At 34.7% G+C, this 13,217-nt stretch overlaps 1 protein-coding gene across 1 annotated transcript; it reads left to right on the top strand.

Annotated features, from left to right (window-relative positions):
- The first annotated feature begins 1,031 nt into the window (after window positions 1-1,031).
- Window positions 1,032-12,439, top strand: LOC128237571 (beta-1,4-N-acetylgalactosaminyltransferase bre-4-like). Its single transcript, XM_052953163.1, has 6 exons — window positions 1,032-1,077; window positions 1,566-1,750; window positions 2,701-2,888; window positions 3,991-4,113; window positions 5,097-5,192; window positions 11,990-12,439. The coding sequence occupies exons 1-6, from the start codon at window positions 1,032-1,034 to the stop codon at window positions 12,144-12,146; spliced, it is 795 nt and encodes a 264-aa protein (XP_052809123.1). The 3' UTR covers window positions 12,147-12,439.
- Window positions 12,440-13,217: the final 778 nt, after the last annotated feature.

Raw genomic sequence — 13,217 nt, 5'->3', positions numbered from 1 at the left:
TGTTTATGGGTCGGATACCGGTTTATATTCTACAAGATTTAAATTAAGAGGAAATCTATCCTTGGAATATTGTCAGGCTGTTCCAGATTCACTTGGTAAGATGAGTTAATAAATACAAAGTTCACATTGCATATCATGTTTGGTATGAATATACACAATGAAAATATAATATAAGGCATATGTTTGTTTACTTTGAATGTTTAGTTATAAAATTGTCAGTATGTACCACTGGATGTCTTTATATAGCCCTATTTCATTAACTTATTCATACTGGAGTTATTTATTTAACTTAACTTAAATTTTGATTTGACGTTTTGAACACGTATAGTCTCGTAGACAAGAACAGCACGATTTTTAGTGTATATCTTGCTACATATATTAATTTTTATGGCATTGCTATAAATACAGTAATTTGAATTTTGTATCTTCTGATGACATCTTATTTTACGTTTGCATTTATTATCCCATAAAACACCAAATATTATCTTCCGTTTAAAGAAGCTATGTAAAGACCATGTCACAAAAACAAATATATAGATAATACTAGGTTAGTGCCGTGGAGCCGAAGGCTCTCCCGATAAATTCCGCAGCCGATCCAGATAAACTTTCTCCATCCACGACACTAAGCTAGTATTCTATTTGTCCTTTAATTTTGTTTATTTAAACACTATAAATAACCTTAAAATTATTCAGTTTCTTTAAAAATAAGGGGGACAGCTGTTTTCTCTGATAACGTCATCACACACGATATCCATGTATAAATCGTTCTCGAAATAGTTTAACATTTTTCAATACGCTTGCCGTCAAAGTCATTGCATTTTAATACGTCAATATCAATTAAAAAAACAAAATAAAGCTTTTAAAAGTGCATAAACATGAATCAGTAATGATTCAAGATCACGAATGTACAAACAATCGCCACATGTTTAATAGATTTCATTCATGTTGATAGTGTTGGATGTTGAGAACTGCACCGGCAAAGAAAGTTATTTATTGCTATTGTTAGTGAGATTTTGTCATTCACCACAGATATGGAATTTCTATCGTTGAATGCTGCACAGTTTCCAGACTTTGCGGGTGTGGTAAGATTTTCGCATCAGATCAGATCGCATAATATTTTCTAGTGGATTGTTTTACCAGTGTCAATGTTATGCAGAGTGATGGATCTTTATGAGCGAGTGATTGTTGAGGTCGGTTGTTGGCGGACTATTGATTTGATACTAAAACATTATTTGTGCTTTTCTTCCGATATTTCAGAATTGAAAATAAGTCCGTTTTCGCGGTCACGTGACCAACTGACTGTAGATAACAATCACGTGATCTTCTATCCTAATAAATTAAAATTTACACGGCACCTTGTTATTGGAGTGGGAGAATATACGAGTAAAAACCCTTGTTTTTACCATTTAGAGCCTACTATGTAATTCTCGACGTCAGGCCTGTTTCTTACAAGATGTATTTCGTTGTGCGATGCCCTACCATGTCCTGATATCAGGACCGTCAGAATAGCTTTAATAGGGTTAAACTATTTATTGATGAATATGTTTTGTTTTTTCCATTTCTAGTAGGAAGACTGAACATTGACATTGATGCGGCACTTCAATCTGCACCTCCTTTGGAACACCAGGATGTGTCGCCAGGTGGCGTTTGGAGTCCGAAGAGCTGCGTTGCTAGACAATGGATAGCAATCATCATACCTTTTCGTGATAGGCAGAAACATTTGGACATTTTAGTTTATAATCTAGTCCCGGTATTGAAACGACAAAAAGTGTCCTTCCGAGTGTTGTGGTAGAACAGGTAATTACGTATGTATATGTATTGTATTTCGTTAGGGGAATTCAACCATTTGTTGATATTTTAAACGGAAACTACACAAATCGTAATGATTTACGAGGTAAATATATCAAGAGGTATTATAGAGAAAGTATGTTCAAAACTGTTCATTTGTTAAAATCAAAATAATGCAAATGTTGTGAAGAAATATTATGTATTTATCTTTAGTGCTTTTGAAATAAGAAAGACCAAAACCAAGGCCAATTAAAGGGAGACCTATATTGCCTTCATGTTGATTGGTTAAATTAAATAACCAGTGCAATAAACATGTTTATTCACTAATAAGTGACAATTGGGATGTTACATATTTGTGCGTGCGTGTGCGTGTGCGTGTGCGTGTGTGCGTGTGTGTGTGTGTGTGACTATAGTGATAAACAATGTACTATTAACAGATTGGTATAGAATGAAGATAAAGTTGTTGTCGTATGATATGATATGTTGTCTATTTGTTCATAATGTATTTGTTCGCTAAAGATAACTTTACTTTCGAACCATATTATTATATAAATTTGATCATGGGCCATGTGTTCTTAATCGAATGTGTATGTACAAGCGTAAGTTCATAGATATACCGCATAGAAAGATTTTATAATTGATATATGTAGAATAATATTAAATAAAAAAGATAGTGATTTTAAAAATCGTGATATTAATAAAACTATTTATAAATCTGTTCCGCCATAGATGTATATATAAGCCATTTTATTACTTTAATTTAATCACTGGTCATATTGGCATATTTCACATATGTATTGTGTTGTCTATTTCTTTTGAGTAACTGTATTATAAGTATTATTATTTCATCCAAAACATGTATTTTTGATTGGCGTGGAACACATATCATTTGTAACCAAAATTATGTTTCAGTACGGCAACAAAACCTTCAACAAAGGTCGGCTTATGAACATCGGGTTTACGGAAGCGCAGAAGCATGATGAGTTTGACTGTTTCATCTTCCACGACGTCGATCTCATACCGGAAGACGACAGGAATATGTACACGTGCTCTGATAACCCTCGTCATATGTCCCCGGCCCTGGATAAGTTTAATTATACGTGAGTAGTATAGGAATGATGATTGCACCTGTTTGTAGTGGTTATCAGTGTATTGAGGCTAACAGAGTCAACGGCTCTGCAGACGCCACCATGATTCGGCCCTATATACACGGACGGGCGCGCATACACACAGGCACGCACGCACCCACCCGCGCACGCACGCACGCACGCACGCACGCACGCACGCACGCACGCACGCACGAGTATTTCAGAAGGGTTTGCCCTGGAAAAATGTCCTACTAAATTACAGCCAGGTGCGCAAGGCTTTGTTCGTAACATAATGATTGTGTTTGTTCTATCTGAAAAAGCATAATTATAGCGAATTGGTCTCAATAATTGTAATCCTTGTTTAAATTGATTTAAAGCATTCCAAAAATGTACCTAAAATTACCATTGGGAACTTAGACCTCTCAACTAATATCTGCTTGCTCAGATACTTTTTCTAATGGCTTATATGCATGATTCTCATCCAAAAAATAATATGGAAGTGGATAGAAGTCAACTTAAAATAATTTCAATCACTCATATTAAGCTGCGTAAAAGAGTCATGTCAAAACACGATACAAGCGATAATTTAATTTATGGCATAGCAGATAGACGCGAAGAAAATGATTTACTGCAGATATCAACCAGAAGGTTGGTCAATATTGACATAGCTCTTTGCCTGCGTAGGCAATCTGCGTATGTGCAGTACGTTTCAACACTGATTTAAGAGAGCAGTTCTGTATCTGTTAACATACACACTTATAAAATGTCTTGTTCGGAACAAAACTATTTTTTTGAGAACAGCATATTTATGATGAATTGAATACGACGAAAAAACAACAACTCTTTTTTTCTGACGGCTTGTTATATATATTAATACTCCTTATCGGCATCGTCGAGGTTATCAGCCAGCAATGAATAGAGGGCCCTTTTCAGAGGAAGAATATGCGATTATGCAATGAAGCGTCTATATTACAGTTGGCTGAGGAAGGCCAAATGATTGACATTTAACATGGTCGAGGCCGTGTTTTTCTTGTCTAATTGTGTTTCAGATTGCTGGTGGGTGGGGTACTCAGCGTCTATGCATAACATTTTTTAAAAATGTCGTGTATTGCAGAATGCTGTACAAGGGTCTGGTTGGTGGGGTACTCAGCTTCCGGGGTAAACATTTCACCAAAGTGAACGGTTATTCAAACCTTTTCTGGGGCTGGGGCGCTGAGGATGACGATATGCATAAAAGGTAGGCAGGCTTAAATAGTATTTAAAGTTTATGAAAGTATAAATTAAGTATGTCAACGACTGCAAAAACAGTGGAACCGTGCTCGCATGAATCAAAGATATTTACGGAAATGGAGTGCTTTAGTGCAGAACCTACACCTAAAGTATCAAGTTCGCAGTCTCTGTCATATTGAACCAAAATCGTGGTAGAGTAAATGGTAGGTGCAATATGTCGTTAAATTTTGAAAATACTTTGCCACAATGGCAATTAACAATGCAACCTACTACTACATGTACGTTGATAAATCCTGACATTTAAAGTTTTAAATCGTCTAAAACTTATTTTGGAGGGCATAAAAGCACATGCATGTAGAATGGGAAGGAGACTTGTTGGTATGTTCTGTCTCTATATCTGTGCGGTATAATAGAGAACGAAAAGGTAGATCAATTAGAGACAGCATGTTCAGTAAGTTTCAGAAATCACAAACTATTCAACACCTATACAGATGGAAAGTATGCTATGGTCTGATATTGATAACCATAATTCACTTTCGTGTGTTAAAGACAAAAAGAAAAACCAAAGCAAAGATCATTTCCCTTATTTCTGTAATTTGCCTAGGTAAACATTCATTCAACAACTATTGTAGAGTCTGCTTCTGCATATTGTTTTGCCTGATCGGAACAGTGTCAAGATTTTTACGGCCATTTTAATTCCCGTAAAAGTTCATTGGAATGATAAAAAACAAATGGTTAAGAACGCTGTATTCACCGGGCCATTCGTAATAAAACATCTCAATTAAATTCAATTTTAAGTGCATTTACGTTATTAGTTGTGAACATTTTCTGGCATGATGTCAAGAATTAAAGGGGTAAGTAAAAAAACATTACATTGTAATTACAGTCTGACTTTTGCAGTCTGTTAAGTCATTAAAACGCAATTATATACATGTATATAGAAATATATTGTTAATTGGTGTTATTGTTTTGAGATGTTGTATATTCCAGACTTTTTGCCGCGAAGTTAAGTGTTGAACGGCCCTCAATCACTATTGGACGGTATAAAATGATAAAACACGACAGAAAAGATGTTTCGCCAGTAAGGTTAGCAACCATATACTTACTTTGTCAATGAAGCAAATGAATCCAATGACAAGCCCAGTGGCATTTCATGTATATTCTGTTTGGACTCATACAGAGCAAAGTCCCGCATACAACATAAAACAAATGCAAACTTTCGTTATCAGTAAATAGTGGTTCACCGCCATTGCATAGTCAGTGGAAACTGTTTCAATGAAAGCACTGAAAGTGCTTAAAGACTTCGGAAATTATTAAGTAGGTGTGAATGTTTGATTTAACATCTTTTTGACGATGCAAAGAATTGAAGAGGTGATTGCGAGATGAGGTTAACATTAATTGAAATTACATCAAAACTGAACATGACTTATTTGTAAGAACTGTTTAAATTTGTAATTTGCATTTCACACCCTCTCCAAAGCTTTACGTCATCACATCAGTCTCGACAACCACTATATTATTTATCAAGTCCCTTAGCACATTCAATGCTCTGGTTTGTGGATAACAATCGCAAATATGTAGACACCAAGGAGTTGACACTGAATACATGCATTACGAAACATGTCAATTCAATGACAGGCGATTTCAATTTACAGGCGATTTATCACTTATTTACACCTTAATGCACTGCAATATTGCTTCTGAAGTGCCTCTTCATATTTAAAGGGGCTAAACACAAGATGGTCTAAATATCGGCAAACACAGTATTTCCACAAAACAAGCCTATAATTGTCAATGTGAGCAAGTAGGAGGCCGAGTATCAATCATGGTTAAAATAATGAACACAACAATTATGTTGCGGTCCCATCTGTGTTTCATTGTTTAAAATAGCGCATATGGTTTTCCAGTTTAAATGATATCTTTTTTGTGAATACTGATTAATATCCAACGCCTTTTTAAACTAACTGGGATAAATGTGGTAGAAAACCCTCGGCAATTTCGAATTGGAAAACTGCGCAAAAACTGAGAAAGATACATTTGTCGTACGCGATATGATGCATCAGAAAATAAGATTAAATGCGTGGTGCACAACGATGTCAAATGTATGTGAGTTTTCAACATTTTTTTCTTGCAATTGCATCATCTGGTGTCTAAGTTCCTTTAAGATTAAGATTTAAGATTAAGAGGTATATTCCGTTACACTCAAAAACCAAGTGCATGTGAGCACCTTGCTTTGCCATACTTCTAAACCTTGTCGGCTGTGAATGCTAACAACATAAAATGAAGTACTATGGATACCATTAGATCATTAAATAAACCTCTTCATTACTCTCGACACCCACTTTACTATTTCCCCACTCCTTCCCCACTCTCAGTGTTTTTGTCTTAGGAGAACCGTCAAGTAAACCCGTTTTTGTTTGTTTAATCAAAACTCTTTCAAGTAGTCCTCCAAACAGTCATAAATACACCAAAAATTAGCTCAATCTGATAGTCTGTGTCAGTTTTCCCAGTTTTCCAATTGAACCAGGACTCAAATGGCATTTTAAGCATCAAATGAAGATGTTCTACACAGCTTCGCACTCATTTTAAGTTCTCGCAGTCAAATTTTCACATTTTGTGTACTCATAGGAATGGAGACGACTCGATTTAAAAAAATGCAAAAAAACTTTAATTTTGAAATCCATAAAATGTTAACTTTTATCAATCGGACGAGATAAATGCATTCAATAGTAATAGACTCGCCAGAAATAGTGAAATGCAGTCCATGCTTGCCCCAATGACAATTTTTAAACAAAGCAGTTTGGTCCCAAGGTTAAACATAAAGCTGAAGCGCGCTCATGGTTTCAAAGTTAAAAGAGGAGCAGGCTACTCAATCATAAATTTTATAGCAATTGACTAGAAGCCATACTTTGTACACTGCAGTCAGTCTAAACTTACAAAGTAACAAAGTCCTTTTCATCAGCATTTTAATAAACGGCAGTTTTTAAACACAATGAAATTGGTGTATGCATATGTATTCAGTATGATAAACAAGTTATGACACTACCATGGCAAAGTTACATAAAGGTTTCAAAGTAGTTGGTAAAAAGACCAAGTACTAAAATATTTTATCTTTGATCAATGGTCTTTGAACATTGCAAAAAGCTAAAAGCACCGGCAATTTCTTTTCCATTTTTGTAACATATTTTATGTTCAGTAACAATTAAGCACTTTAATTGTTTTCTCAACATTAATGTGAACTGAAGAGTCTCTTCAGCTGACAATTGCATTCAAACGTTCATGAAAGCATACCGCAAAATAATATGGCAGCTGCCAACTGTGTTGAAAACTAAACCGCCTTCCATTGTCATGAATATTCATTCAAAGGCTTAATCTACATTGAGTCATTGCGAAACTTTCAATTGTTACAGGACTTGAGGTCTTGTAGCTTGATCAATGTTATAGGATCTCAAACAATGTTACAGGACTGAATCATAAAACGATATTACAACGCACACAGTTGATTATTTAGGGCTTTATTGATCCATTTTATAATTCTTTTATAACAAATGTATATTTGATTTTAAAAGAAATGATAAGGAAACTCATGCACAAAAACAAGGGTTTCGATTTTAAGTAGCAATAAGCACAGATACTTGAATGTGCTATATGGCCACTTTTCAATGTGTAGTTAATAAAGAACATTTAAGTGTTTTAAACTTTTTATTCAAGTCATTTTGTGGCAATAACAATTTGAAAATAGATCAATCCTAAAGCATTGCCCATTTTGAGTATTACATCAGTCGATACAATTTGTACGGTACTGTTTATGCAGCGACTAATCACTTATAGAAGCAAATTTCGTTTTTGTCTTTTGTCAGACGGTTTCATGTAAGCTTGTATGCAAAGTGATCAGGTCAGAGTTTGAATAGGACAGGGTGCTAGGTCAGAAAGGAAAATGGCTTATGTTCAACTGATATTGTGTATGTGTTGTTACTACTTTTAATATTAACATATTTGTTATGAATACTTATGCTGTTATCTTTACTTTTTAGTGTAAAAATCATGTATGTTCATTATTTTATTTTTATTTCTGATAATTGACTTGACAATACAGGTTTTTTTATGCAATTTACTGCCTTCTAAAGGATATTTTCACTTGCGAAAAAGGGTTCATTTTCTCCAAACTTTTTTGTCATGTTCACATATAATTTAATACAGATTCTGTGAATAAAAGAAGCAATGAATTTCTTAAAAAGAACAACACATTCTTGATGAGGCTAGCTTTATGAACGCATAAAAAGTAAAAACATGTATATTAGCTATTTTAGCATAACTTGAATGCAGATCAGAAGAAGCACGTTGAAGCTGAATTCTGGAGTAGACTAGCAAATATTGATTCTAGGGTTTTTCTCCCCAGCAAGCGTGTTTTGGCGTTGATATTTGTGTGTAGCCCATGTCCAACTCGGGAGGTGATTCTCATTGGATGGCTATCCATCTGCGAAGTCTAGAACAAAACTGAAATAATTAATTAAAATAAAATAAAAATTTGACACGTTTTTTATTTCAACCTGATTTGGCCTGGTATAGCGGTTGACTCTCTGTTTGGAAAAACTTCTGACTACTCATCTACTTATCAAAATCTGTGACGTCATGCCAAATCGGGTAATCAATTAAGCATAATTGAAATAAAATGAGAAGCACTATCCGCCATTTGCTATGTAATACCCCATGGTTATAGCCAGGATTTAAAAAGGCCAGAGTGCTGCAGAAAAGGGAAAGGGTGATCAAGGGTAAAAGGGGGTGAACTGGGCTGTACGAAACATGAAAATGATGAATTTGGCAGAAAATGATAGATTTTGTGTTTTTTTCGAGTGATATAAGATTTCAACTGCAAGATATAGAATGTGTGTGTGTGTGTATTTATAATATTTAGTTGATAAGTTATTGACAAAACGAACAGAATATTTGATAGTATTGAGCATTTAATTATATAAAGGCAAAAGTACCCATGCTGGTCTTCACGATGGCAGAGGGCAGAAGGGTGCCACTGAAAACAGACAGGGTGCAGCACCCTTCCATATATTTACTCTTTAGCTAAAACCCGATTCCCAAAAAATGTTGTGTCATTCTTAATGGAATGTTTTCCAGATATGAGCTCAAATTCGTAGTAAAATAGAGATGATTATAATGTGTTTTGATGAACATTATACAATTTTATAGCAAAGGAAAATATCGCAGGAAGGCCGATCTGAAACAAAATTCTGCCGATTTCCTATTTGAAATATAAAATGCAGGAACCAATAAAACTAAGCAGGAATGTGTTCCTTTAACAAACGAAATACTCATAAAAATCAAGGTCAATTTCGTATTCAGGAATGGACATCGATATTGCATTTAAAACTTTTGTCAATAATGCGATTAAATTAAATACTATTCCTGGAGTTTGTTGCACAGAAATTGATTCAATTCAGGCAATGCATGTATTTGGGGGAAACCAATTGCTAGAAATAAACATGCAAATCGGTTATCTACATGCGCAGTCATTCTCAAGCGACCATGCCAAGTGGGAGAAATTGTGGATTTTATTACATTTTCATTTTTTTAAACACTAACAACAAAATCTATATCATTCTTTTGACAATTTTTCTAGCCCAAATTGCACAAAATAACACCTACCATTGCCATTCAAAGATGAAAAGAAAAAAGACAATAACCGATAACCAGATAAAGCCACCATAACAAAACAAAACACAAATCGCCAGAGACTCTTACGCGGCTGTTTATATGGACTACATCGGGTACGGCTCACCAACCAGTTAACATACCTAATTCATAAAAAATGTACTGAACAATTGAAGCAAAGTAAAAAGAGATTATATTTTCTATCCGAATTACACAATCCGAATAACTGTACAGTTATGTCTGTTTTTATAGTACCCTTTGTTTATATATATGCTTTTGGTATAAAAACGAAAAAAAAACAACAACAAAAAAACTTAACCGCTGCTGTTTGTGTAAACAATGAAATAAAGAAATGGCAATGCATTTTATTAGCAGATTGCCTTTTTCATTTATGAAACACCTCGTTGGCTGTTTCTGCATTCTTTAACAATCCTTATTTAATTCTTCTACCTTTGTAATACAAAATTATTGAATGTCCTGGGGTCAGGAATATTTGCAGAAACTTGCAGCCAATTAGCTGCTATCAGCCAATAAGTACTTTTACCACAAAACAAGAAATACTGAACGAATATCAATATATGTTGAAACGCTGATCGTCAAGGATGTCAAACCTAACTACAGTATGCTCTTGCATATTGCATTTCATGATGTTTTTAGTCAGTTTGTTTTCCCCTTTTCTCAGTGTACGATTGGTTTCATGATAGGTCCGTGATACCACGGGCTAAATTGCATGTACTAGGTACGTCGTAAATGATTCGCGTGGAAGGCAATATTTTGCTACGAACGAAGATATTACACAAAGATAATTTCATCACCATTTTATATGAAACATAACACACTCTACGACGCTGTATGATTGCGATTTCAGTTTCTTAAAACACTTCGACAAACGTTTTCCCAACCGTCGCCTGATGAAGCACTGTCAAACATCATTTTGTCAAAGTGTTTAGGTGATAAAACGACAGAAGGCCCCCCAAATAAGTGGCAAGGACTGCTCTTTGTTTCAATGAAAATGGTGGAAAAAGGAAAGATATCTTTGTTTCAGTCTTCATCCGAAGCAAAATGTTACATTCTTACCTAGCATTTATGACGTAATTTTCCGCGTGGTATACACACGCTGTATCTGGAAGCCTTTTTACTTTCATTGGATGCAGTTCTTAATGTATTTGTTTTTCTCTATTTTGACGTATCTATTTAAACGTTAACCCAAACGCATTTTGGCTGCTGACACAAAGGAGTTGTATATTGTGACTTCCGGTCCGAAATACGTCAATTTTAACAACATTCATAGGCGATTCATCGCGTATTAACAGCTTAATCACATTCGATACTGTCTTTTTAGTGCCTTTATTTTAATATACAAGATAAGGAAATAAATTCCATAACATCTCAATAAGAAAGTCGTAAACGAAAAACTACTGATTCCATTTAATTCGTGCACTTTCTTTCGCCAAAACAGTGACTCATGCACTTTTGTAGGTTTTCACTTCCAAATTGTGATGAAGTTTTCATGAAAGAATTCTACTCCTGACGTTAACCACATCAAATGAAAACTATTGGATACCACATGATTGTTTACTGAACATTTCTTCAAAATTTAAGCCAACAATTCCTACGCACAAAAGCACTGCTTTTACTGCATAATGATCATTCGATTTTGACATTTCACACCGTGCACTCACCTCGGACATGTGTGAATATACCAAAAGACTGGGGGATTCCCCCAGACTAAAAATCACTTGGAGGGTTAAACCAGTTGAAGGGACAAGTATTGTTCATATTTGTATTTATGCTGCTTTCGATTTATAAAAATGCACGCATAACAACGAAAAATTCAATTTTAAATCATTTGTATAAGTTGTTAAAACCTTGTAGTTGAATTGCAATTTACAGCTGTATGTCCTTTTCTTCAAATCCACCTATCCAATTTAGCTAATATCCGTGTCATTGGCTATTAAATCGATACAGAAAGTTTTAATATAACTTTTCAGAAAATATAGATTTCTAAATAATAAAAATCCATTTCTATTCTGGGTTTTGTCGAGTAGTATATGTATATCTTTTTAACAATTTCAAGCCTTCAATAAAGACAAGTGTGTTGGCACTTTTAGGAAGTGTTTAGCACACGTTGATTATATAAGTATACAATCCATCTACATATGCCCTCTTGATATAGTACTTTTCTATATCAATACATACTAATAAAACTTTTATTTCAGATTGGACCTTTTAAAAACATCGATAGCACGTTACTTAAAAGACGGCCTCAATACTTTGGAGTACAAATTGGTTGAAACCCGGCTTGAAAAGTTGTACACACGTATAATAGCGAATGTGGGTGATCCACCGAAGAATCAGACAGAACATCCGCTTTAAAAACACAGAAGTGCTCGAGATAGTATTGCCAATATTTTGCATTTTTTCCCTGTACCATTTAAGATTGTGACCCCACTGTCAGCTATGGTACTTTTGTGACTTTGTTTTTTGTATTCTTACTGTCCCTTTAAATATTTTGACCACACTGCCAACAATGGTACTTTTATAGCTTTGTTCCCTGATATTTGACTACTGTGTCTTCAAGCATTGTGACCTCATTGCCACCTATGAAAATTTTATAACTTTTTTCTCTGATATTTTCATTACTGTGCCTTTAAACATTGTGACCTCATTGACACATATGAAACTTTTATAACTTTGTTTTCCGATATTTTCATTACTGTGCCTTTAAAAATTGTGAATCACTGCTACCTAGAGACTTGTATGAATTTGTTTTCTTTTGTTGTTTTTATTACTATGCCTTTAAACATTTTAACTCAACTGCCACCTATGATACTTTTATAACTTTGTTCTCCGATAATTTAATTACTAAACATTGAAACATATTTATAGTTAAAGTTTGGCTTTTGCAAGTCCTGGCAGTTTTAAAATACTTATTCACGATATGCTAGTGTGATGGTATTCAAACTTAATCAATCCTACTGTCAGTCTTCATTGAATGAACGAAATATTTATGCTGGTAAATAATACTACACAATCCGATCGGCTACATCTATCTTGGATCTAATTAGGACCAATATTGAATAATCACCATGCCTTTCGATCACTTTTAAACATTAACAACTGTACTCTGTAGTCACGTGCAAAATAATAGCAGACAAGCATCATCAGGCAAAACATTCGAATAGTCAAACGTTTTGATCCGTCTTTGTCGAATAATGGAAAAAAATATCGATTACATTTTTAAAGAGCAATAAAACTTTTGAAATGCGGGTGTGTAACACTGGTGCGGCCTACAGATTAACATGGAATACCGAGCTTAAACAGGTGCGGACTACGGATGTTCATGGAATACCGACCTAACACAGGTGCGGCCTACAGATGAACATAAAATACCGCCCTTACACAGGTGCGGGGTACGGATGTACATGGAATACTGACCTAACACAG

This window comes from Mya arenaria, chromosome 6 (genome assembly GCF_026914265.1).
Source record: "Mya arenaria isolate MELC-2E11 chromosome 6, ASM2691426v1".
NCBI classification, from domain to species: domain Eukaryota; kingdom Metazoa; phylum Mollusca; class Bivalvia; order Myida; family Myidae; genus Mya; species Mya arenaria.
Note: the sequence above shows the minus strand (reverse complement) of the source record. Positions and strands in the feature narration are given on the sequence as shown.